Here is a 27,491-nt window from a genome sequence, read left to right as displayed (position 1 = left end):
GTCATACTAAAAAGGTCTACTCTCTTCGTCCTATGAAACTTGTTTGAGATTTATTAAAATTTAAATGTATCTAGATAATATTTAGATACGTCTAAATTTAGACAAATCTCATACAACTTTCATAAGACGAAAGCATTATAATGTAAGGAGTATCATGTACTCCCTCCGTCCCATGAAACTTGTAGATTCATCTATTGCTATTTAGTGTCTAAATACATTTAAATTTAGATAATTTCAGACAACTTTTTTGGGACGGAGGGAGTAAGTCAGCGTGCCTCGTAAGTGACATCAAATTTGTTTTGTGGTTTGACTTGGCTGTATTACCAAACCCTAAACCCTAGATTATGTTTTCAAGTTTCCTACTCAAGGCATCGATTCTGCTAAGTTCTTGATAATCGTTTTGCGTAAGCCAGCTTTCTTTCTTTTCATTCTTATAAAAAAAAAGAAGCTTTGTTAAACGGGCGCTTGGACTATAGTAATTTGTTTCCCGATAAAAAGAAAAGGACTTGTGAGTTGGGCTCAAAGCAAGCAGTGTAGGGATTTGCTGGGCCTGAGTACACGAACCCTTTCAAGATCTCACTCCAGCCACTCGACTCGAGCAATGGCTAGTGAACCGCTGGCGGCGCCACCGCCGAAACGTCGGTCAATCCCGCCCACGACCACCACTGCCACTATCACCACTACCGCCGGCAAGGGCACCACCACCGTCTCCGCCGCCGCCAAGGGAACCACCACCACCATCACCACCACCACCACCATCACCACCGTCTCCACCACCGCCAACGGGACCACTATCACTACCGCAACCACCACCTCCAACGCCACCACCACCACCGCCGCCTCCGCCGATACCACCATATCCTCTCTCAGCGAAGATAACCTTCGCGAGATCTTCCTCCGCCTGCCGGACCTCCCGGCCCTCGTACGCGCCACGCTCACCTGCCGCTCATGGCTCGGCGTCGTCCGCTCCTCCCTTGCCTTCCGCCGCCTGTTCCGCGCTCTCCACCCGGCGCCCCTCATCGGCCTCTTCTTTACCAGCGACACCTACCCCTTCTTCATACCCCTGCGTCCCTCCGATTCCGATTCCGATTCCAATCCCGGTTGCGATTCTGATGTCACGGCCGCCCTTCGCCGCGGCGACTTCTTCCTCACTTCCCTCCCACAGTCGTTCTCGGGTTGGACTGTCACCGACTGCCGAGACGGTATCCTCCTCCTATGGAACAAGCTCGATAACAATGACCTGTCCCTGGCTACCCTCAACCCCATGACCTGGGCCGTGAACATCCTCCCGTTGCCGGCCGGCATTGCCGATGGGAGCCGCCGCCATCTCGATTTCGTTGGTTTCCACCTGCAGTCCTCCGAGGAGAAACCCTGGTTGTTTCGGGTGATCTGTGTCTGCACGAATAAGCGCAGGGTTCGTGCCGCCATCTTCTCGTCAGAGACCTGGGATTGGGTCATCCAGCCGTGGGTGCGCATTGGTGGAAACAACAGCCTAAAGTTCAAGGTTGGTTCGCTGGTGAACGGTTCCATTTACTGGCCTTTCCACGGCGAAGGACACATGATTAGGATCAACACCGACACCTTGGATACCACCGTTGTAGATCTACCTGAGCAAGTGGATGCTGTGGATGGGTGCAATTTCAGGGCTGGGGAGACTAAGGATGGTGAGCTTTGCATTGTCTATCATTCTGGATTATTACTCCATGTTTGGATCCGTAGTGTGGACAGTGATGGAACTGAGATATGGGTGCCACAGAATAGAATCTCTTTCAGTGCAGAAATTGATGGGTTCACTCAGGACTTGCCTGACTTTATCAGAATTGTGCAAGTTAGGTCTGGATATGTCTACTTGTCAATGACGTACATGACCCCCGCTGGCACGCAGCGTCGCTCGTTCTTCTCCATTGCCTTGGATACCTTGGTCCTTGACGTGCTGCTTGAGGGGGCATTTGATGACTATTTCTATCCGTATATAATGGCCTGGCCTCCTTCTTTGGTTGCTGATGATGGGAGGATTGGACATGATGCTGAAGGTTCTCTCTGAATTTACTCTCCATTTGTTTGTCATTTGCGTAATTGCATATGACAAAATGAATGGAAAATTTCCCGTATAGTTAACCATTATCGGTTACTTTGTTGATGCAAAAGGATATCTTGCTGGCATTGAAAACACTGCTTATTCCCATATAAACCTTTTGTTGCTTTCAAACTGTTGGTACGATGCTGGAGCTAATAAATTTTATGGGAGAATGGATTTTCAACTACTGCGTACTTTCAATGGAATGCTGCTATGTTGCATTAGTTGCTAGGCCCCCATTAATCAATTTGTGCCTACTATTTGTGTTTGAGTTCGTCAGTTATTGATAGGCAAACCAGCACAATTGGTTCTGGAAACGTAATTATAATAAATTTTGTATAAAATGAACTTTCTAGCATGCATGTACGATCCTAACAAGAATCCCCTTATACACATGGCCATTTTACTAGCAACACCTGTGAATTGTGAATGTCCATAGCAATTTTATTGTTTCCATTTTTTATTGCATGATCTCTTCATTTTTGAGGATTCAATTGTTCCATTTTTACTGCACACTCAATATGTGATGATCCCTTTTTTATCAAGGTTTTTTGTTGTTGCATGCACAGCTAATAATATAAATCGTCTTTCTAAGTGCTCAACAGTTTTCTTGGATAGGTTTCCAACCAAACTTTTATAATGGTGTAGTGATGTCTTGTTATAATTGTATTTCAGCTCAGAATGTTAGTCAGTCAGTCCCTTGGTTGATTATACATGCATGAATCTTGCATCCTTTCTGCATAGTGCTTATCTCCTAGAAAAAGGATGCACAGCGTACTCCCTTTTTGTGTAGGAGTAGTATGCTGTATTTGTGTATCCCTTATTTGTAAGCCATGACCCTCTCGATTCATGTGCTCTAGCACCTCATATGCAAAGCGCTGCTTTGAATTTGCACTTTCACACTTGCCAGCTCCCCTAGAATTCACCCTGGTGTGCTGCTGTTTGCTTGATTTGGAAATTCTTTGACCAACTGCATCATTCAATTTCCTCTAGCTGAGGTATGTATGCTTGGTCTTCCTCTGTATTTGATCGGTGATTCCCACAAATCTTGGGAACTGTAGTATATTTCAATGGGAAGTATCTAGTTTTATACATGGTAGCAAAAAGACTTCAACAGTTCACATGGTACTACTCCAACCGCACCAGCAATGGATCAGTTTCTAGAAAGAGAGTTTATCAGTGGTAAAAGAAATTTGATTTTAGCAAGGATTGAATAGTAGAAACCTACTCTCTCTGTCTATAATTATAAGACATTGTACCACACTGTTTTCGTATTCTAAAACGTCTTACATTCTAATACGGAGGGGGTATTTTTTTTCTTGCATTTCTTCCTTTCCTGTGTTACATATGCATTCCTCTCTGCCTTTCATATTCCTATGTTTTGCATTCCTACAGTCCAAACATAGCCTTAGATATGAACGTTGTTGCTGCCATCTACTATGAAAAAAATAAATGGTGATATAGGAGGTATTGCTTTTAGACTAACTTATCTTCTATCAAAGAAAAATATCATGATATTATTCGGTGTTTTTTATTTTCTTTTATCCCCTTTCCCCCAATTCTTCCAATCTTCCCCACCACGCCCTGCCCGACCACCTCCTGCCCCCACCCGGCCTGCCGCTGGCTGCCCGTGCGCAAGGCCACATGAAAAAGTTATGCATTCTGAACTTTCAGGTTTGTGGCAAACATTAAGTTTGATGGCATTTGCATGTCCTGTGTTGCTGCATCGAAGCTTATCCCCTGCTCAATATATTTCTTACAGAAATTTTCCACTTGATATGTTTTTAGTTGGTGATCAAGGACCAGAAATTACCAAGTGATTACAACCAGAGACGTTTTTAGTATTATGTATGTGATGGATCATGTAGCAGGTTTAGTAGTTGGATTCTTACAATTTCAGTAGCAATAAATTTATTCTCAGATCTTTGTCGTTTATGCCCTTTCACATTGGTTCATCCTTAATTCTAGAACATCCTGACAGATTTGTGTTTATATTAAGATCAGCATTCCATAGCTTTCTTTTTGGCCAGTAATACTCCAACCTCTACCCATGGCAATTATTTATTCTTGTTGGCTGCAGCATTAGGTTTCAGTAAGCTTATATATCTCCATCTTTGCCTTTTCTTCCACTTGCAATGCTTAAGGTATACAAATAAAATGTGTATTACTCGTTTTAAATGCTGGGTATTGCTTGTAAACATGCCCTCTGCTATAGGCACCACATTGATTGGTGCATGTTCTTCGATGAGTGTATGAGTCTACATATTCAGGCTTTTCACACAGTTAAGAATCACAACATCAGGGCCATACTGCCCACATGGACTCTGAAATTCAAAGAAAAACAGGTAAAACAGTACAAGGAGAAATGTTTGGAGAAGGCACAACACAATAAGAAAAAAACAAGACCCATGGACACTAGCACCAAGGGCATATTCTTATAGAAGAAGCTAAATGAGCCAGAAATCAGCGCTCGACGAGATTGGAACCCAGGTTGCAGGGCAGCCAACTCGAGCTAACAATCGGACCCTCTACACAATAAGACATGCACTATCAATGAGGAAATTGGCTCACATCGGCAAAGGAATATGTGCTGATGGAGTGATGGCGCAAAATGCAACAGATTCTTGCTGGAATTAGAGATGACTCGAGAAAAATGGCTTTGACGACACAAGAAAATTCTGAAAATCATGATAGTCAAAAGACAGGGCCAGGCAACTGGAGCATCGGCAGTAGGCTGTGACCTATAGTGCAGTGGCACATGGAGGGAATAGCCTAGGCAACTTAAGCAGGACCTTCGCCATGGAGATCACTAGCAAGGTCGCAGTGGCCATTCTTGTTTTCCTGCATGTGCTGCGCCATCGCCCGGCTCCACCATGCTGGTGGCTCTGTCCACGCCGTGGTGTAGCCACAGGCGCCAGTGCTTCAGGGCGATCCACATCACGAGCGCGCACGCCGTGGAGGTCAAGGTTGTGGACGAGGACGACTTGATGCAGGCCTGCCCGGACGTCGGGCCTGTCGCCAGGATGGTGGCGAGGGCAACTGAAGGGGGGCGGCATTGCTTACGAAAGCGTCCCTTGCTGTCCTGTTACTGGGCGTTGTCACTTGCTAGTCTCCATGGTTCATTGGCAGGAGAAGCCAGTGAAGCTATTTGCACCCATAAAGCATAAAGTGTGCGTGCTGCTCATGGAAAAAAATAGCGCGCTATTCCAACGCTAATAGCACGCTATAGCATATCTGGAGAGCCGACGCTACGCTATTTCGGCGCTATAGCGCGCTATTCGCGTTAATAGCACGCTATAGCATGCTAATAGCGTATTTTTAGACCCACGCTATTTTGTTATAGCGCGCTATTTTTTTCCTTGGTGCTGCTATATATCTAGTTATGTATGTAAACGCACAATAGTGCAAGTGTAAGATGATAATAGCCATCGCCCATCAGTTCGGCTGGATTGGACGACAAATAGGCCATTAGGCCATCACCAACAGTATTACGACTCTGGTTTACTGGCGTAGTAAAGATAACCGTCTATAGAACACATGTGTGATCAGACTACATATTTGTGATAAACTCCAATCTAATAATGTGGATCAACGGCGTGTAGAGCTGGTCCTGCAAAACAAACACGTACTGCCTAGATAATTCATGTAGACCCATCCTGAATTAATTCATCATTTGAATCTTCTTTTAGTGTGTCAACTTCGTGTTCATGGGTGCGTTGTTCAGTGGTGCCTTTGGGTCTAGCTATGCTAGATATAGGCGGTTGTAATTATTCTCTTCGCTCTTTTTTTTTCTTATAAACTGATTCTTAACTAATGAATTGGAAAATCTCTTTGCCTCGGTTAAAAAAAAACATTCTTCCTCTTGCCTTCCTTTTCTCCAAACATGCCTGTAATTCGTTGTAATAAAATACTCTAGCCAGATTTTTAATTCTCTGTATATCCTATGATATAATGTGAGGAAATTCTCAATTCACTATGGTTATTTTTGTGACCTCATCCAGTCATCCACCGGTTCACCGCCAGGGCGACAATGACCGGATACCTACAAAATCCGGCACGACCACACCAGTGACCACTCATGAATTGGCCAGTGGTGGTTTCCGTTACCAAACTCACACATGGATAAAATTAACAAATGCTCATGAAATGTAATTGAGGAAACATAAAGTAGAATATGTAATTTGCAAACAAAAATAGAAGCAAAGAACAAAAGATACAACCAAAAAACTCACAACTAGCTTGTTTGGAAGCAACTAAAATCCATATGGTCAGTCAGACATTCTCTTAATCGTCGTCTGGCATGCCCTTTATCTTGTTCAGATTCCCAACATGGTGAGCATCTGTGACATACACGGATAGACAGTCATCGATACCCCATGGTCCAATTTCACTGCCACATTCCTTATCGAAGCCGCCATGTCGGATGATGCCACAAGGCTCGGTAGTTCCATCCATAAGACAATACACCCCACGATTGGTGCCCAACATGATGAGATCCCGTCCTACATATATGGAGTCACTCTTAATAGAAGGAAACACCGAAGTGGACACTGAAAGTGCAGTCCTCAAGCCTATAAATATAGCACGCCCACCAAGTCTAGTGACATGTTTTGCGTCCATTGCCTTCAAGTCTACCCTGTATGCATCATACTTTATGAATTCTTTCCACTTGCCGCCACTGGATTCCTCTTCTTCATCGGATGGACACCGCCGTTGTTGTATGGTACGATACACCAGTATCAGCTCCCCGCCATTGTCCACCAGGTGGGCACTCGACGACATGCGAGAGAGAACCTTGGTCAGGTCGGCAGCCAGCACCAGGCGTGGCGGCTGGTCTGCACTAATCTCCACAACCATGACACCCCGGTTGGTATGGCAATAGAAGCGGCCGTCCACTGATATAGCTTGCGAATTTAAATGTCTTTGGTGTACGATGGTCCAACACTTATCGCCGGGCTGGGCCACAGCTAACACACCGAACCTAAAGAAATAGATAGCAAATGTGGAGTCGTCGGCAAGGCCAACCCCTGAAACCTCGAAGGCACTGCTCATATTATACGTTGGCGGCAGATCAACGGCATAGCAGCTCCGGCGGAGAACCGTAGTTGCTGGCGGAAGATCAATTACCTGGCATGTTAGGGGGTTGAGTAGGCGGACAACATACGAGGCCCTGTGGAGCAGAACGAGAAGGCCTTCGGCGCTGGATCCTAGCACACGGCAGCCATGGAGCTCCGGCAGGAGCGCCCGGATGCACCGGCCGGTGGAGACGTTGAGGAAGAGGAGGCGGTGGTCGGGAGTTTCACGGAGCATAATCCATTTGCGTGGGTGGAAGCGACGGTCCATGGCGCCCTGCGCGCGAGGATCCGTGGAGCACCGTCGCCACGGGCAGCACACAGCACGGAAGCAGATGTAGTCCGCCACATCGTTGGCTAGCAGGCGCTCGGCGATCAGCCCCGTCGGCCCGTCAGCGAGGTTCGACCAATCCCTCCCCCTAGATCAGACGCCACAGATCAGTTCAGATTAAAATAAAAGAGGCGGCTTGGAAGAGGAATTCTGATGAAAAAACAATATATGCTCGTCCTACCACTTTGGATGGGGGAAGTACGAGCGTTCCAGATTGTCGAGGATCTTCCCCTGACTGCGGATTGTCGCCATAAGGATGCTTCGTCGGCAGCAGCCGGCAAGGTCCGCCGTGCCGGCCTAACCTAAATTTTTGTTTTCGTTCCTCTTCAGGTCTTGTTTACTTCTGCTGTATTTATGGAGATGGGAGGAGATTATTTCGTATCCCGAAAAATCTCTACTTGTCCGTTTACTTCTCCGGTTTGAATGAAATAATCTCGAGATATCCCCTTCCATCCCCACATTTTTTTGCCTAAATTAAAAACTCTCCATCATACTAGTGTATTTTTGGGAAAGGGTATTTGAGGAGATTGAGTGAACACCAAATACCCTCTCATCCCCATACCCATTGGGAAGAAAAATACGAGAGAAGTAAACAAGGCCTCAGGGTATGAGTTGGTACGCTGATTTGTGTCCTTATCGGATGTCGGAGGTTTTTCTTTCTTTCTTTTTGATTTGATCTTTTAAGTGCTCGCTTTATTAATCAAAGTCTAAAATTACAGGAATTAACACATTGTCATGGGGTACAAGAAGCAACAAATGGCGCCCCGGGCTGAAGAAAGAGCATGACGAGCTAAGCTATGAGCTTCTGAGTTTGATTTCCTTCCCTCGTTGCAAAGGTAATCTTTTCAAACTCTAAATGGTGTGCTAGAATCTCTTTGATAATTGGTGCATAGATCCCTCCCGTGCCCAGCAGCTTTGTCATTCACCACCTACTTGCAACACAAACTCTATGAAGGAAAAGATCAATTGCAAGTGAGAGAGCCTCCCGACAATCTAGAGCTTCGAGAGAAGGTGAATTTATCGCACCTGGGAAGACAACCGTTGAGGATCCCAGGTAGTGGCCTTGTCTATCTCTTAGGATGACAACATCGGAACCTTCTTCATTGTCTCGTGAGACCGCCCCATCCACGTTAGCTTTCACAAGATCATCCACTGGAGGGATCCACTTAGGACATACCGCAGGAGTTGCTGGTTGTGCAGCGGAAGGTTTCGGCTTCGGGACCAAAGCTAAATCATCAAGATACTTCTGAACAAAAAAAAGTGTAGATAATGGGCTTTGAAACTCCCCATCATAGATAGCTTTCCGCCTCGTTGTCCAGATCGCCCAAATGCAACAAGAACCTTCACAAAATCATCTCGTGGGAGAGACTCCATCATGACGAAAATCCAATTCTTGATAGAGGGTTCTGAAGTGGCAAACATTTGCTTGACTACCTTCTCCTCCACTAAAGCCCATACACTTCTAGCCATCGCACACTCCATCAGTGAATGGCGCCACGAGTCCCGAGCTCCACACAATGAACATGCATGGGTGGTTGACATATTCTGGTGATGCAACAAATCTATTGTAGGTAGAGACGGTTTAGCCAACCGCCATAGAAAAACTTTGATCTTCGAGGGGACATCTACCTTCCAAACCTTTTGTCTAACATTTTATGTCAGGAGTACTATCAGAGCTAGTTGTACGCCCCTCTAGCCAAGCTTCCTTCTCACTTTTGTCTCCTCATGCATGTAAAATGCATACATGAATTTTGCACTTTATTGCAACATATTATCACATATTTGAATCTTATATAATATTATTTCCATGTTTTATGATGTTTTAGGGGATTTTCTAAACAATCCCCTCCTCCGGTTCTAATTATGTTTGGTAGAAAATGCCACTTTTTAGTGTTTTTGACTTTCAGAAGCTACGGGACTCCAAAAAGGACAAGGTCAGGGGCCACGCTTCGGAATTTTCAAGACGAACAAAATGAGCTAAAGTGGGCCACCAGGAGATCAACGGGATGGGAGAGAGAGGGTGGCACGGCCTCCCCCTCTAGCCGCGCCACCAGACCTCTTTCGGCCCTCGAGTATCCGTTTCGCCTCATCTTTTCGCGAACCGACTTGTTTTGCCCTAAAACTACTATATATACGACCCCGGGGGGGTTCGTCGAGGCTACGGTGGCGTAGATCAAAAACACATAAACAGAGAGTCAGCAGGCCGCTGCTGACAGAGATTGGAGGGGTGAAACGCTGCCGGAATCGCTCCGGTGGACTCCACCCCCCTCCGGTGAGGGCATCAACACCATCTTCATCAACATCTACAACAACTCTTCATCATCCCCCTCTGTAATATCTTGGAAAACATGATATATGATGCAATCTATTGTTTTCCATGATCTATTGTATCTCTATGTTGATGTTTGGGTAGTGAATTGTTCATGGCAATTGTTATATAGTTTGTTGTTGGTTGCATACAAGTATTTGTTATCTTCTATGATGGTCTTATGTATTGATATATCAGTGCACATAGGGGTGCATAAGGTTATCACCGTTGCATGTTGACAGGGTGAGGGATAGTGGGAGCGACAGAAACCCAGTCTCGATTCTTAGATGCATGTAAATGGGGGAACCAATTATGGGGACCTTTAAACTTACAGTGGTGGTTGGACATTATTAGATGCATGCTCATGAAAATGGCCTTAGGATCAATCACTAGGGGTGTACTTGCACATGTATATGGCTACACCTATCTATGGCTCCTCGCTAGAAAAAGCACTAAAATGACTACAATGAGTTTCACTAATTATGACAACCACATAAATGAAATAGCAATGTGCCTGAACACTTGCTCTCTTGAGTTACTTCACTCCACTTCACTTCACTTCATCTCATTGCATTTTACTTTGTTGTACTTTACTTATTCTTGCACTAGTTTTACTTCTTGCATATTAATTTCAGCACATATAGTTTTTAGTAAAAACCTCCACACACACACCATATCTCCCAGCTTTGCATAGAAGGCTATATAAGTGGGTTGTAGGGCTTTAGAGAATAGATAGTTTTCCTTCATCTCCTCGTGGGTTCGACACTCATTGTACTACGGTGATCCCCTGCACTTGGGGGTTATCAAGATACGTTTATGGCGCCGTTACCGGGGAGCGTAGCGCTAGGCTTCTATTCTTGTTTGCATTGCTAGTTTTACTTTTAGTACCTTTATTTAAAAAATGGAAAATACCAAAAAATACTCCTGTTATAAGCACAAGTATGAATATCAATGACACTTTGCTTATGTACTTGAATGCTGCTGAGCTTGCTAAGAAATATAGAGAATCATGTGAAGCGAAACGACAAAAAAGTTACTTAAGACTGCTAAATAAAGCCGCTACTGAGTTTCTTGCACATTATGAAGGGTCGTGTAACTTTTGTTGTGGTGAACACTTTGATTTCCAATGTAAATCCCATGAAAAACATACAATTGCCTCCTACAATACTTATAGTTATGTTCATGGAATGGATGATGCAGAACAATTTGCGGGCTTTATGGCAGCCTATGAATTAAAAGCTTTCATTGATGATATCTACGAAGGAACTGGTGAGAGTCATGATTGTGATTTTAGTGTCTCTACTATCCTAAATCATTGCATAGAAGATTTTTCTGATAATATCTATGTTGTTGACTATAATAAGAGGGTCAACACTGCCCGAGCGAGCACTAATATTTTGCAGGAAGAAGATGATGAAAGCATAAGCTTGGGGATGTCCATGCACCTCCAAAAAGAAGACAAAGAAGAACGAAAGAAGAAGGAAGAGGATGATAAAAGCATAAGCTTGGGGATGCCCATGCAACCCCAAAAAGAGTATGAAGAATAACAAGATGATGAAGAATGGAGTAGCTACCCATCTCCAACTCCCAACTATGGTAACACACAAATTCCTATGAGCACCCCTTCTTATAATATTGATGATGATCCTCTATATGATTACAGATTTTCTAATTTATGGGAGGATCATGATGATGTAAAAGAATAGATGATACCATATGCTCATTAGATCATATGTCTATATGTGGTGATTCTATTCACAACTATGTTATTGAGTCTACCACTACAAGAAAAGTTCTGATAGACAACGTCTCAAAATCGTCCGCTAAGGGGTATTTTTCGTCGCCTATGGGCCTAACCCGACGATATGGGTTCCGTTGTGGAAACTGCGTCAGGCAAAGTCCAACGACGATTTTTTCGGTCCGTCGCTTAGCGCCCTTCCGCCACGGAAAATCGGACCGTTGCGGAAGTGTTTTCGGGAGCCCGTTGACTGCTGACGTCATGCAAACTGACACGTGGCAGACGCCGTTAACTGCCAGTTAACGGCGTTAACCGGCTGAAACCCCGTGGTAGATGGTAGGCCCACACGAGGCCTGCCACGTCTTAAGCGGGCCGGGCCAGATGACATAGTTTGACCGGTCAACTATATAGCTGGGCCGGTCCATTAGTTACGTGGGCCGGGCCTAACCTCTAATGTTGACTGGTCAAAAGTTAAATGGGCCGGCCCATTTAACATGTGGGGTCCACCTTACAAAGAATCGGGCCGCCCAAGAAGCAAGTGGGCCGGCCAAAAACACAGGTGGGTCCCACTTGCCTGTTAAAAGGCCGGCCCATTTAGTGTGTGGGGTCCACCGTATAGCAAGTGGGCCGGCCCAACAAGCTAGTGGGCCGGGCCAAAAACACAGGTGGGTCCCACTTTCCTGTTAAAGGGCCGGCCCATTTAGTGTGTGGGGTCCACCATATATCAAGTGGGCCGGCCCAACAAGATAGTGGGCCCGCCAAAAACACAGTGGGACCCATCTTCTGTTAAAGGGCCGGCCCATTTAGTATGTGGGGTCCACAATATAGCAAGTGGGTCGGCCCACCAAGATAGTGGGTCGGCCAAAAACACATGTGGGTCCCACATTCCTGTTAATGGGCGGCCCATTTGGTATGTGGGGTCCACCATGTAGAAAGTGGGCCGCCAACGAGATAGTGGGCGGGCCAAAACACAGTGGGTCCCACCATCCTATTAAAGGGCGGCCCATTTGGTGTGTGGGGTCCACCATATAGAAAGTGGGCCGGCCCATTTGGTATGTGGGGTCCACCATCTAGAAAGTGGGCCGCCCAACAAGATAGTGGGTCGGTCAAAACATGTGGGTCCCACCTTCCTATTAAAGGGCCGCCCATTTACCATGTGGGACCACCATAGAGCAAGTGGGCCGCCCAATAAGCATGTGGAGCCCACTATCGTGTAACCGGCCGCCTACTAAAGATGTGGGCCGGCCCAAAATGAAAGTGGGTCCCACACTACTGTAAGTGGGCCGGCCCAATCTGTTGTAGGGCCCTACTTGTTTGACTAGTCAACTTGCATTAAATTTCATGAGCCTAAAATCTGATTTCAATGATACACACAATTACATACACAAATAAAACAAATAGGAAAATTACAAGGCAATTAATGTGCCCAAATAAAAAAATTACATAGAATCATTGAGGACTTCTATTAGCATCATCAATAACAGGTTGACATTTGGCAATCGCCTTGATTGAATCTTGTGTACTCTTTGTCAACATATCAGCTACTGAGATCTTAAAGCAAAGCAATACCATGTCTTTTATAAAGTACACCTTGAGATATTTACTTGTACGATGAAAGAAATGGTCTAGGTTGACGGCTATGAGAAGATGCATCAGAAGAAAGATCAGAACTTTTTGTGGGCCTCACAGTTAATGAAGATTGCTTCATCACAACTGCATTCTGATAATAATGCAAAAAGAGTTAAACGATGAACTATGCAAACATTTATTATGCAATGTAGATATAAGATAATAACAAGTTGCATAAATAAGACATGTATGGAACTTGTACTAAGCACAAACTTACATCATAATGTTGCACGTGGTCGCTACGAGATCCTTTTTTGGCGACTATCTTCTAATGATGACTGCTTCATTAAAACAAAGATTCTGGTAACATTGTAAACATAGTTACAACAATTAACTATTCAAACATGTATTACGCAATGTAGAGATCGATAACAAAGATGTAGCGTAAATAAGCACAAGATAAGATAAGATGCATGTACTAAGCACATACCGGCTCACCGCAGGTCCTTCTCTTGCGTGCACTAGTCGTGGTCAACATGCCTATCATTTTAGGTTCAGCCATCAAGTGAAATGCTAATCCTCCCGCTCCATTGTCCTTAATCCGTGTTTAGATATCACATTTAAGACCAAGTCACCGGTTTCAAATAACAAAAAACTTGAGCTGCCAAATGAATAAGCCAATAGTTACCAGATATCAAATTAAAACCAACTAGATGTTGCTTTGCATGAGATACGAATTTGAGACATTCAGATTTAGAGTAGGGTAATGCCAAGGTTTTACACATAAAGTAAACTGGCATTAAGAATGACCAAATGTCGTTCAAATCACCCTCGAAGTTTCTCCAAGACAAGCATATCAAATAGGCGTAAACATAGTAAAGCATGAATGGCATTGCTATGGCAGTGGTTCCAAGTGTTAATCTCTTGCATAAGGAACAATGCATATAGGTTATAGATAATAACGGAAGTAAATCGCCAAAATTACCAACCACGAACTCAGATTCCAACCTTACCTAGCGTCCCATTGTTAATGTTGGATGTTCTAATAAGTGGTTCGCATGATCAATCCCAAGGAAAAATAACATTGACAAGTCGGTCTACGATAATACAAAGACCAGACATGCACGCAAAGAATAACTATATAAGCTAAAGACGAGGTATAAGAGCAAGCAGATTGGAAATGCACATAGCATGATTATAAAAGCAGTGTGAGAATAGCAGACACGAGAAAACAGCTAGCGGTGAGCTAATGACGTGGTATAAGAACAAGCAGATTGGAAATGCCCATAGCACGACTATAAAAGCAGTGCGACAATAGCATGCAGTACAAAAACAGTTGGCAGCAAATGAATGGGTACAAGGCTATAAATATGTGGATGCACACAGGTGTCAGTAGAATGAACAGGGATGGTAGCGACCGGATAATGCTTTTGTATCTTTGTACAACATTTAAACAAACTTCATGCGAAGCAACACATCAAGAAAGTTAACGGCATATGAGATCTGCAAATAACTACACAAAACATGGCTAAAGAAACACCGCGATCTAACGGGCCAGCGTACTAACCAAGCTGCGGCGGGTGGACGGGCGGCAACTTGCATTCCGCGGCGAACGCGGGAGACGATGAATCGACCATGTTTCAAAGAGAAGCGGGCGTTAGTGAAGCAGATCTGGTTGGTCGGCAAGGTATTCGGTGAAGTTGATACAGCCGCTGCGGCGAGGTAGTCGGTGGCGAGGTCGGCGGTGAAGCAGATCCGTCGGTGGCGAGGTCGGCGGTGAAGCAGATCCGTCGGTGGCGAGGTCGGCGGTGAAGCAGATCCGTCGGTGACGAGGGCGGCGGGGGAGCGGATCTGGTGGGTGGACAGCCAACACGATCAAGGCTACGCTGTGGAGGAGTATGCCGGCGGCGACGCAGATCTAGTACTGTAGAGAGTCAGAGCTTTGGCTTGTGAGAGTATTTTTGAGCTAATGGGGCGAATGGTTGGTGGGTGGGTGTGGGCCTGTGGGGAGGGTTCGGGATCTAGGCAAGATATTTCATTGTTACCGAATGAGCCCTCCATGGTCGGTGGGTTGTAGCTTCCGGACCAGGGTTAAAAGGGTAAAACTGGTCACGAGATTTTCGAATGGATGCGGCGGGATGATTTGGCGCGTGGCCGAAATTTTCAGTTTCAAGCTACAGTACGAGCAGAACGACAAAAATAATGTTCTTCCCCAGGGAGCTCTCATTTCTTCCTCTTCTCTTTCTCTCTCGAGTCTCTCCCACTCCCCCGGCTCCTCTCCCCCTTCTCTCCGGCGGCCTCGCCGGCCGGAGACGAGGCCGACTTCTCTCTGTATATTGTACACCCTCCGAACTAAATTAATTGATTCAACTTTCCTTAGACGTGTATGTATCTAGAGTAAAAACATGTGTGGATACATCCATATTTAGATAAGCAAAGTTGAGTCAGCTAATTTGGATCCGAGGGAGTTAGTGTTGTTGTAAGCTTAGATCCAAGTGTTTCCCATGAGCGTAATGGCGCAATGGAGTCGGGATCTCGTCATCGGCTTCAGATCTGGCCTATGGTGAATCGGCGGATCTTGCCGGCCAAACCCCGATCCGGTGCCATCAATGTGATGGCGCTAACGGTGAGGCTTGCTTTGGTCGGTGCTTCAGATCCGGCCAATGGGGAAGTCAAGCTGCTAAAGTTCACAAGCTCGGGGCATACGACGGCGTCATCCGTCTTGCCCGTGCACATCTTGGACTTTCAGCGACCCTTCTCAGAGCCAATATGCCGTTGCTGAGGCCCTTCTTCTCCTTCGTCCTGGCGACTACCGGCGACACCGTCCCAAGTGGTGCGTCCCCGGCGACGGAGTTGCTGGAAAGGATGCGGAGCAGAGATTCGATGTGCGGTCCGTAAGGACTCGATTGATTTTCTTCTATATGTTTTGGGGTCCTTTTTTGTAAAGTTGCAGGTTCTATTAGTTATTGTCTAGTACTTTTGGTCCTCTATGTAATTTTTTGGACTAGTTTCCATTGGCACTGATAAACTTGAATTTTGACAAGTTCACGAGGAAAAAAAATTCCTTTGCACATATGGCCTATCATGTATAAACATTCTTGAGATTTAAACTATATGTAATGTGCCATGCATTAACCCTAAACCATATATATGTAACTAACCCTAGCTGATCAAACCCTACTTAATTAAAACAAATAACCCTAAACTATACGCATGCACTTTATGCGCAAAGGCGCGGTGCCTCTAATAATGTGTGTGCGCGCTCGAGCGATGAGCCCTAAACCTTATACAACCCCGAACCCCTAATCCCTTATCCCTACACCCGCAACACTAAACCCTAGACCCCAACCCCTAACCCTAACCCTAACCCCTAATTAAACCCTATATATAGGCCAACGACACTTAATTGTGCATCAAGCAGGCCAGGGGTGCCTCGCGGTCCTCTAATTAAATTAAATGTGCCATGCATTAACCCTAAACCATATATATGTAACTAACCATAGCTAATCAACCCTACTTAATGAAAACACATAACCCTAAACTATACTAGCTAGCTGCTATAACCCGATCTAATAAAAACATGCTCTATATATATAGCTAGCTAGCAAACCGTAGATTAACACCAATTAATATATACATGGCCTATATCGATCATGTTGTATAACATATCCCCGAGATTCATTAATTAATTATATAATTATCGTGATAAATTAATTAACTTTAATTTTGACAAGTTCTCTCGAATGAAAACACATTTGATTAAGTTGCCTCATAATATATATATATATAATTAGTGTGCATGCATGGCCTACCATGCATTCGTGCATATATTTTAATGTATATTTGAACATATTCTTGGGGATTTCAATCTCTCTCTCTCGATCATCTATATATCGTTGGTGGCCAAAAAACACACATATATATATATGCATGCAATTTATGCGTAAAGGCGCGGTGCCTCTAATAATGTGTGTGCGCACTCGATCGATGATCCCTAAACCTTAAACAACCCTAAAACCCCTAAATCCCTAATCCCTAAACCCTAAACACCCTAAACACTAAACCCTAAACCCTAGACCCTAAACGTACCCTAACCCTAACCCTAAACCCTAGCTAATCCTAAACCCCAATTAAACCCTATGTATATGCCAACGACACTTAATTGTGCATCGATCGAGCGGGTCATGGGTGCCTCGCGATCCTCTAATAAAATTAAATGTGCCATGCATTAACCATAAACCATATATATGTAACTAACCCTAGCTAATCAACCCTACTTAATTAAAACACATAACCCTAAACTATACTAGATATAACCCGATCTAATAAAAACATGCTCTATATATAGCAGCTAGCTAGCAAACCGTAGATTAACACCAATTAAAATATACATGGCCTATATCGATCATGTTGTATAACATATCCCTGAGATTCATTAATTAATTATATAATTATCGTGATAAATTAATTAACTTGAACTTTGACAAGTTCTCTCGAATGAAAACACATTTGATTAAGTTGCCTCATAATATATATATATATAATTAGTGTGCATGCATGGCCTACAATGCATTCGTGCATATATTTTAATGTATATTTGAACATATTCTTGGGGATTTCAATCTCTCTCTCTCTCTCGATCATCTATATATCGTTGGTGGCCCAAAAAACACACATATATATGCATGCAATTTATGCGTAAAGGCGCGGGTGCCTCTAATAATATAATGTGTGTGCGCACTCGATCGATGATCCCTAAACCTTAAACAACCCTAAAACCTTAAAATCCCTAATCCCTAAACCCTAAACACCCTAAACACTAAACCCTAAACCCTAGACCCTAAACATACCCTAACCCTAACCCTAACCCTAACCCTAACCCTAAACCCTAGCTAATCCTAAACCCCAATTAAACCCTCTGTATAGGCCAACGACACTTAATTGTGCATCGATCGAGCGGGTCATGGGTGCCTCGTGATCCTCTAATAAAATTAAATGTGTCGTGCATTAACCCTAAACCATATATATGTAACTAACCCTAGCTAATCAACCCTACTTAATTAAAACACATAACCCTAAACTATATATACTAGCTAGCTGCTATAACCCGATCTAATAAAAACATGCTCTATATATAGCAGCTAGCTAGCAAACCGTAGATTAACACCAATTAAAATATACATGGCCTATATCGATCATGTTGCATAACATATCCCTGAGATTCATTAATTAATTATATAATTATCGTCATAAATTAATTAACTTGAACTTTGACAAGTTCTCTCGAATGAAAACACATTTGATTAAGTTGCCTCGTAATATATATATAATTAGTGTGCATGCATGGCCTACAATGCATTCGTGCATATATTTTAATGTATATTTGAACATATTCTTGGGGATTTCAATCGATCTCTCTCTCTCGATCATCTATATATCGTTGGTGGCCCAAAAAACACACATATATATGCATGCAATTTATGCGTAACGGCGCGGGTGCCTCTAATAATGTGTGTGCGCACTCGATCGATGATCCCTAAACCTTAAACAACCCTAAAACCTTAAATCCCTAATCCCTAAACCCTAAACACTAAACCCTAAACCCTAGACCCTAAACGTACCCTAACCCTAACCCTAAACCCTAGCTAATCCTAAACCCCAATTAAACCCTATGTATAGGCCAACGACACTTAATTGTGCATCGATCGAGTGGGTCATGGGTGCCTCGTGATCCTCTAATAAAATTAAATGTGCCATGCATTAACCCTAAACCATATATATGTAACTAACCCTAGCTAATCAACCCTACTTAATTAACACACATAACCCTAAACTATACTAGCTAGCTATAACCCGATCTAATAAAAACATGCTCTATATATAGCAGCTAGCTAGCTAGCAAACCGTAGATTAACACCAATTAAAATATACATGGCCTATATCGATCATGTTGTATAACATATCCCTGAGAATCATTAATTAATTATATAATTATCGTGATAAATTAATTAACTTGAACTTTGACAAGTTCTCTCGAATGAAAACACATTTGATTAAGTTGCCTCATAATATATATATAATTAGTGTGCATGCATGGCCTACAATGCATTCGTGCATATATTTTAATGTATATTTGAACATATTCTTGGGGATTTCAATCGATCTCTCTCTCTCTCTCGATCATCTATATATCGTTGGTGGCCCAAAAAACACACATATATACGCATGCACTTGATGCGTAAAGGCGCGGGTGCCTCTAATAATGTGTGTGCGCACTCGATCGATGATCCCTAAACCTTAAACAACCCTAAAACCCTAATCCCTAATCCCCTAAACCCTAAACACCCTAAACACACTAAACCCTAGACCCTAAACACCCTAAACACTAAACCCTAAACCCTAGACCCTAAACACCGTAAACCCTAAACCATAAACCCTAAACCCTAAACCCTAAACCCTAAACCCTAAAACCCTAAACCCTAAACACTAAACCCTAAACCCTATAAACACCCTAAACACTAATTAAAACCTAAACCCTAGACCCTAAACACTAAACCCTAAACCCTAGACCCTAAACACCGTAAACACTAAACCCTAAACACTAATTAAACCCTAAACCATAGACCCTAAACACTAGACCCTAAACCCTAGACCCTAAACACCCTAAACACTAAACCCTAGACCCTCTAAACACAGTAAACACTAAACCCTAAACCCTAGACCCTAGCTAAACACCCAAAACACTAAACCCTAAACCCAGCTAGCTAACCCTAAACCCTAATTAAACCCTATATATATAGGCCAACGACACTTAATTGTGCATCAAGCAGGCCAGGGGTGCCTCGCGGTCCTCTAGTTAAATTAAATGTGACATGCATTAACCCTAAACCATATATATATAACTAACCCCTAGCTAATCAAACCCTAGTTAATTAAAACACATAACCCTAAACTATACTAGCTATAACCCGATCTAATAAAAACATGCTCTATATATATAGCATGCAGCTAGCTAGCAAAAACGGTAGATTAAAACCAATTAATATATACATGGCCTATATATCGATCATATGTTGTATAACATCTCCCTGAGATTCATTAATTAATTATATAATTATCGATGATAAATTAATTAACTTGAATTTTGACAAGTTCTCTCGAATGAAAACACATTTGATTAAGTTTCCTCATAATATATATATAATTAGTGTGCATGCATGGCCTACCATATGCATGCATTAATTCGTGCATATATTTTAATATATATTTGAACATATTCTTGGGGGATTTCAATCTCTCTCTCTCGATCATCTATATGTCGTTGGTGGCCAAAAAACACACACATATACGCATGCACTTTATGCGCAAAGGCGCGTGTGCCTCTAATAATGTGTGTGTGCGCACTCGATCGATGATCCCTAAACCTTAAACAACCCTAAAACCCTAATCCCTAATCCCCTAAACCCTAAACACCCTAAACACACTAAACCCTAGACCCTAAACACCCTAAACATGTACTAAACCCTAAACCCTAGACCCTAAACACCGTAAACCCTAAACCATAAACCCTAAACCCTAAACCCTAAACCCTAAAACCCTAAACCCTAAACCCTAAACCCTATAAACACCCTAAACACTAATTAAACCCTAAACCCTAGACCCTAAACACTAAACCCTAAACCCTAGACCCTAAACACCGTAAACACTAAACCCTAAACCCTAAACACCCTAAACACTAATTAAACCCTAAACCATAGACCCTAAACACTAGACCCTAAACCCTAGACCCTAAACACCCTAAACACTAAACCCTAGACCCTCTAAACACAGTAAACACTAAACACTAAACCCTAGACCCTAGCTAAACACCCAAAACACTAAACCCTAAACCCAGCTAGCTAACCCTAAACCCTAATTAAACCCTATATATATAGGCCAACGACACTTAATTGTGCATCAAGCTGTGCTAGGGGTGCCTCGCGGTCCTCTAGTTAAATTAAATGTGACATGCATTAACCCTAAACCATATATATATAACTAACCCCTAGCTAATCAAACCCTAGTTAATTAAAACACATAACCCTAAACTATACTAGCTATAACCCGATCTAATAAAAACATGCTCTATATATAGCATGCAGCTAGCTAGCAAAAACGGTAGATTAAAACCAATTAATATATACATGGCCTATATATCGATCATATGTTGTATAACATCTCCCTGAGATTCATTAATTAATTATATAATTATCGATGATAAATTAATTAACTTGAATTTTGACAAGTTCTCTCGAATGAAAACACATTTGATTAAGTTTCCTCATAATATATATATAATTAGTGTGCATGCATGGCCTACCATGCATGCATTAATTCGTGCATATATTTTAATATATATTTGAACATATTCTTGGGGGATTTCAATCTCTCTCTCTCGATCATCTATATGTCGTTGGTGGCCAAAAAACACACACATATACGCATGCACTTTATGCGCAAAGGCGCGTGTGCCTCTAATAATGTGTGTGTGCGCACTCGATCGATGATCCCTAAACCTTAAACCCTAAATAAACCCTAATCCCTAATCCCTAAACCCTAAACACCATAAACATTAAACCCTAAACCCTAACCTCCTAACCCTAAACCCTAAACCCTAATTAAACCCTATATATATAGGCCAATGACACTTACTTATGCATCAAGCAGGCCAGGGGTGCCTCGCGGTCCTCTAATTAAATTAAATGTGCCATGCATATATATGTGTTTAATTTGGGGATTTCAATCGCTCTCTCGTATGTAGCTCTCTCTACCTCTCTCTCTCTCTCTCTCTCTCTCTCTCTCTCTCTCTCTCTCGTTGGTGGCCAACAACACACACATGCACTTTGTGCGCAAAGGCATGCGCCTCTAATAATGTGTGCTAGCCGATCGATCTAGTTTTGATTAATCATAGCACACAAATAAAGAAGTTGTATTTGAATCCACACAACCTATTAAAACACATAACCCCTAACATGGCCTAATTAATTAACCCTTCTCGATCTCTACCTAATTAGTGGAAATTGCACAAAATCAAAAGGGGTCCCTCACTAATTATGCATATCTGCTAGATTGTGATAAACTTTTGCCACATATATATTTGGTGGATGGGTGCATCTTGGCATGTAAACAATTAGTGTTTGCAAATGGCGTTGTCAAAATTTATGTACAAATGATTTCTTTCCATCCAAAGTGCATAAAATGGGAGTTTTAATGAAGAAAGTACAAATAAAACAGCTCAACATGCTTCCACACCCCGATTTTCACACGAAGTAGAGCATATTTAAAGGATAATTCCAGAGTTTTACTATTTTTCAAGCAACTTTGCTAATTTTCCCCCACTCACATGACTTTATGTCGATTTAACGAAAATATGGCGAATTTAAACTACATGGGCGGGATAGTTTGAATTGTGCGCGCGGCAAAGGGAACCGCCTATTCCTCAACCTTGTGCACGGCAAATTACACACGCAACTCCATTAAACGCCACCTACCAACCTTAATTATCACCCGCGGCCCGGCCGCATGACCCCCACCCACCCGTACACAACTTATCCCCGTCCGTGCGAAGAGCTTCCCTCCCGTCCCGTCCGTGCGAAGAAGAAGCTTCCCTCCCCGTCGTTCTTCTCGAGACGCACCGGCGGTCAAGTTGATCCACGGTAGGGCTGCTATCTCTAGCTCAATCATGTATCGGGCAAGACAGCCTAACGATTTATATTTTCTTGATGCTGCTAAAAAATTCGTCAGTATGCTCGAACTAATTGGCACTTTATAGTTTTCCGCTCGATTTGTCATCGATCAATTTGTTCATTTGCGTGGGCATATAGAGTCGGTTACGCACTCGATCCGTTAATTTGCTGAAATGCCATGGCAGAGTTTTGTACACGATCTGTTTGCTAAAATGTCGATGGGCATTTTTGTTTTGTACTCGACATGATTGCTGAAATGCATAATCATGTAGTATAGTTTTGTACTCGATGGATATACATTTCCTACTTCGCCTTAAATTAATCACCAACCACCGTATCTCATAATTAAACGGAGATGAGAACTTGGAAACCGCATGGACACTTATGTTCCCCTTCATATATAAATGGTGTTCAACCCTTTATGGGGTTTATTAGAGCTCATGATGGTCACAACCCGGACGTGTATTGCAGCGCTGCACATGTATGAATGGTGAGAAGAGGCCTCACCCTGTAGTGGCGAGATCATTTACACATTTTTGGGATGGACCGCACCTATGTTCGGCGGGTTGACCACGGGGAACCCTATAATGATCCTTTAGCAGGAGAAGCAGATCTTGCTCACACTGTATGTGTGCTGGCATATGTAGTTAATTATTTATATTGATGCTGCCGTTGTTTCAATCAATAGTTTGCATTGCTGTGCAAGGTTCTGTACTCAAATTTAACTTGTTGCGAGATGGATGGACGGGAAGGAGAGAAAAAGCGCTTGCTTCAGAAACGGGTTTCAGCTTGGGACATGTGCTGTGCCAGATGAGAAGGTAAATATGTAAAACGGCATTTGTTCGGGTTGCATCCCTTAGATGTTTGTCTAATCGGTTGATGTACTAATTGCGAAGCATAGAGTTAAAGAGGTCTCTCGGTTTGATGGGAGATTTGAAGATGAATCTCAGTTTGATGCACCTGTGGATGGTACCGATGACGAGCCTTTCATAGACGAAGGTCCTGCACCTGAGATTATCCGATCTACGAAGGAGGCCGTGGACCGAGTACACAGCTTTGCGTTGAAGTGGATGCACGCCCGGAGATCATCACGGGCGTCCGGTAGTCTCAAGACCACCCAGCCCCGATGCACCCGTGGATGGTACCGATGACGAGCCTCTCATAGACGAAGGTCCTGCACCCGAGATTATCCAGCCTACGTAAGGAGGCCGTGGACCGAGTACACAGCTTTGCGTTGAAGAGGATGCACACCGGAGATCATCGTGGGCGTCCCGGTAGTCTCAGGACCACCCAGCCCCGATGCAAAATGTTGAGCTACTTTATGATTCGTACTCTTATGTTCTGGTGCTGTAGTATGTTATGATTTGTACGCCTTTGGCGCTAGATTAAGCATTCAGTGGATGATCGCGTTGCAAAATTCGACACCCACACAATCAGTTCATCGTACAAGTAGTAGCACAATTACTTCTACAGCGATTCCTGCCAGCGCATTAGTTGGTAGCATGAAACACTTTCAGGTACTCCCCTCTGATTCATATTAATGGACTCAATTCTGTCTAGATATGGATGTATCTAGATGCATTTGTTAACTAGACTAACAAACTTGAGTCAGTTAATATGAATCCGTGTAAACCGCCCAAGTCCTCGAGCAGCTAGTTTATTGACTCTGGACTCCAAGCCTCTCGCGGCAAGCCATCGACGAAGCTTTGACCAGATCTTGGCCCGCAATTTTTTTGTGTGTGGCGAATAGCAAAGCTTTGACCAGTTCCTCTCGGGATACAGCACGCCGGTGAGCTTGCACGGTTGCCATGAGCACTTTCCGGCGGAACTTCCTCTTCAGCGCCCTCAAGCCGCTGCTGCGAGACAGCACGCAGTGCCTCGAGGTGGACGGAATTCTGGATCTCAGGGCGGGTGGTCCGCATCGTCCGGGAACGATCTCCAGCGGGTTAACGAGGACATGCATGGCGGCCAGGGGATTTGTTTTTTGTTTTTTTTTGGTTTGAGCTTGGGATTTGGGGTTTTTTCGGATAGGGGAGGAGGAACCGAGGAAGAGGAAGGAACAGCCGCGTGCTTGGCGCGTGGCGGTGTGCTTGAATTTCGAATTTTTGTGAAATGTTTCATTTCCCCGCTACAATTCGGGGGTTTCTTGACGCGCCAATGCGTCCCGCCGGGCAGCTTCAAGTAAATTTGGGGTGCCACACTATGGGCCCTAGTTTCAGTGAGACATGTAATGACTAGTCACATCAGTAAGTTCACTGTGTAATAAAATATGTTACCCCTCCCCTTTATGTAGCACCCCTTCTCTCCCGATCGAGTGCCGATTGCCGACGGATGCAAGCCGCTAGCTCGATCCCCTCCTTTCGCCTCCACCGTCCAGGCATCCAGCTTGGAGGGGCAAGCTGCATCTAGCCCAAGCGGATTAGGTAGGACTAGTAATGTTCTCTCCTTTCTCGAGATCGGTTCTTTTTCCTCTCCTCGATATCTTGCGCATCTCTTTCCTATTACGGGCAAAGGGGTGTCTTCTCGGTCACCCTCGAGCTGGGAGTGATTGATGGGGGTGGGGGGCGCGGGCTACCTTTGCTTGGATTGGGGTGTTCTTCCTTTATTTGTCGACATTTGCAACCTTTGTAGTTTCTGCTGATCCTCACTGTATCTTTTGTCGGCTTGTACAGAAAGGCAAGACCTCGGCGGTGGGGGCAATGGAGCGTAAGGCCACCACGCATGTGGGCGGTTGGCGAGCACCGAGGCTGCGTCCCTGCCCCGCGAAGGTGTACTCCGTTTGCTTATCCACTCTTTACCTTTTAAGTGTCTCTCTGGTCTCTGCATCCTCAATCTGTTCCTCGTTACGGAATATGCTTAAAGTAGCACATGTCTTCACTGTTTGTGCGTAAAGCCTCTGTGACACCATGCTCTATATTCTCTGTATCAGGTTGGTACCTCCAGTGTTCCGTGGCCGAGGCTATGGGGAACGAGAATAGCGCCCCACCCGCCGCAGGAGCATGGCCCGATCTGCAGCACAAGAAGCGAAATGCCATCGCCGAGCCGGGCGGGGACCGCCTGTGGGTAAATTTTTAACCAACTTACCATGATGTAGTCTGAATCGATACTCCCTCGGATCCAAATTAATTGACTCAACTATCTCGTAGATACGGATGTATCTAGATGTGTTTTAGCTCTAGATACTATCGCCTCCATCCCAAAGCTTTGGGCTTATATTATTTTTAGAAAGTCAAACTATACCATGTTTGACTAAGCTTTTACCAAAAATCAAGTAACATGCAAAATACAAAATTAATATCATTAAATAGATAATAAAATATATTTTCCTACGGTATCTACACGTATTATATTTGTTGATAGAATGTTCTAAAATTTTGGTCAAACTTTGCTTGTTTTGATTTCTCAAAAATAAATAAGGCTTAAGCTTTTGGATGGTGGTAGTACATTCATATCTAGACAAAGCTGAGTTAACTAGTTTTTTTGTCTGTCCATAGCTAGTGTTCACGCTGCAAAAGGCTAAGAGCATCCACTATATGCATCGGTCTATCTCATACGGTAATTCAATATCACCGCCGAGGTCTGCCTTTTGTTTTGCTATTCATATGCATCGAAACTTTAGGGCCTTTACTCAAAAGGAAGATCAAAGCTGCGGCTGATCAGGCTGCCCGGTATGTTGATGCCGCCCCATCTTCTAAATGCCTCTACAAGCACAAGGCCACGCACCACCGGGTGGTGATCTTTTAATGAATATGGTATATTTTCTTAATCCACAAAACATGCCTTGATTTTTCTCTCGTTTATTGTCGGTTTTTTCTATGCTTGCCAAAAGTTTACAACAACAACAACAACAACCAAGCCTTTCAGTCCCAAACAAGTTGGGGTAGGCTAGAGTTGAAACCCATAAGATCTCGAAGCCAAAAGTTTAGAAACACCAAATTCGTTTGCTTACAATCATCATACAAGAATGTTCATCTACTCAGCTTCCCCTAACCCAACATAAAATGATGTTAATTTCGATTTTTAGATTAAAAGAGCACCATTAGGCGCTGTTAATTACGACTTTGAGATTAAAATGTCATTTGCAATTGTTAATTACAATTTTGAGACAATTGGTTAGTTTAACCTCGATCTCTTACGCTCTCCATTTTTCCCAACCGAACAAAAATGTAACCATTCCATTCCTCCGAAATGGAACCATTCCATTCCATTCCACGCTCGTTTCGTAACCGAACACACCCTTGCATTGTTGTGAACTGTTGTCCATACACGGCCATACCCTTCCACTTACATCTAGCACTATATGCATCGATCTGTCTCGAGTCATTCAATATCATCTTTGAGATCTGTTCCCATTCTTATGCAGGCTGAAATCGCTGCGCCTTTACTCAAGTGGATGCAAAATGGGGCTAATGAGGCTGCCGTGAGGACGATGGTGCCGGCACCATCTTCCGAAAACCTCTACAAGCACGAGGCCATGGGCCACTGGGTGGTGACCTTTTAATGAATCTGGTATATTTTCTTAATCCACATACATGATTTCATTATTATCTCGTTTAATTATCGTTGGCTTTGTCTAATGCTTACCAAAAGTTCGAAACAACTTCGTTTGCTTACAATCATCATACACTAATTTTTCACTTTTCAGTCTGTCTCATCCAGTATATAAACTGT

The 27,491-nt window shown here is 43.5% G+C and overlaps 2 protein-coding genes across 2 annotated transcripts; one reads left to right on the top strand and one right to left on the bottom strand.

Moving 5' to 3' along the window:
- Positions 1-601: 601 nt before the first annotated feature.
- Positions 602-2,044, top strand: LOC127304667 (uncharacterized). Its single transcript, XM_051335285.2, has one exon. It carries the CDS (start codon positions 602-604, stop codon positions 2,042-2,044), a length of 1,443 nt encoding a protein of 480 aa, XP_051191245.1.
- A 4,317-nt stretch (positions 2,045-6,361) lies between these two features.
- LOC139831494 (uncharacterized) lies at positions 6,362-7,732 on the bottom strand. Its single transcript, XM_071820785.1, has 2 exons — positions 7,662-7,732; positions 6,362-7,568 (listed from the first exon to the last, which is right to left on the bottom strand). Exons 1-2 carry the CDS (start codon positions 7,730-7,732, stop codon positions 6,362-6,364), a joined length of 1,278 nt encoding a protein of 425 aa, XP_071676886.1.
- Positions 7,733-27,491: the final 19,759 nt, after the last annotated feature.

The sequence above is a fragment of the Lolium perenne genome, chromosome 5 (assembly GCF_019359855.2).
Source record: "Lolium perenne isolate Kyuss_39 chromosome 5, Kyuss_2.0, whole genome shotgun sequence".
Taxonomy (NCBI): domain Eukaryota; kingdom Viridiplantae; phylum Streptophyta; class Magnoliopsida; order Poales; family Poaceae; genus Lolium; species Lolium perenne.
Note: the sequence above shows the minus strand (reverse complement) of the source record. Positions and strands in the feature narration are given on the sequence as shown.

What these genes read in the sequence shown, in the direction of transcription:
- LOC127304667 (XM_051335285.2), top strand. Translation starts at nt 602, where the DNA reads ATGGCTAGTGAACCGCTGGCGGCGCCACCGCCGAAACGTCGGTCAATC.
- LOC139831494 (XM_071820785.1), bottom strand. Translation starts at nt 7,732, where the DNA reads ATGGCGACAATCCGCAGTCAGGGGAAGATCCTCGACAATCTGGAACGC. An exon ending in TACTTCCCCCATCCAAAGTG is followed by an intron (nt 7,569 to 7,661) that starts GTAGGACGAGCA and finishes CGTCTGATCTAG; the next exon opens with GGGGAGGGATTGGTCGAACC.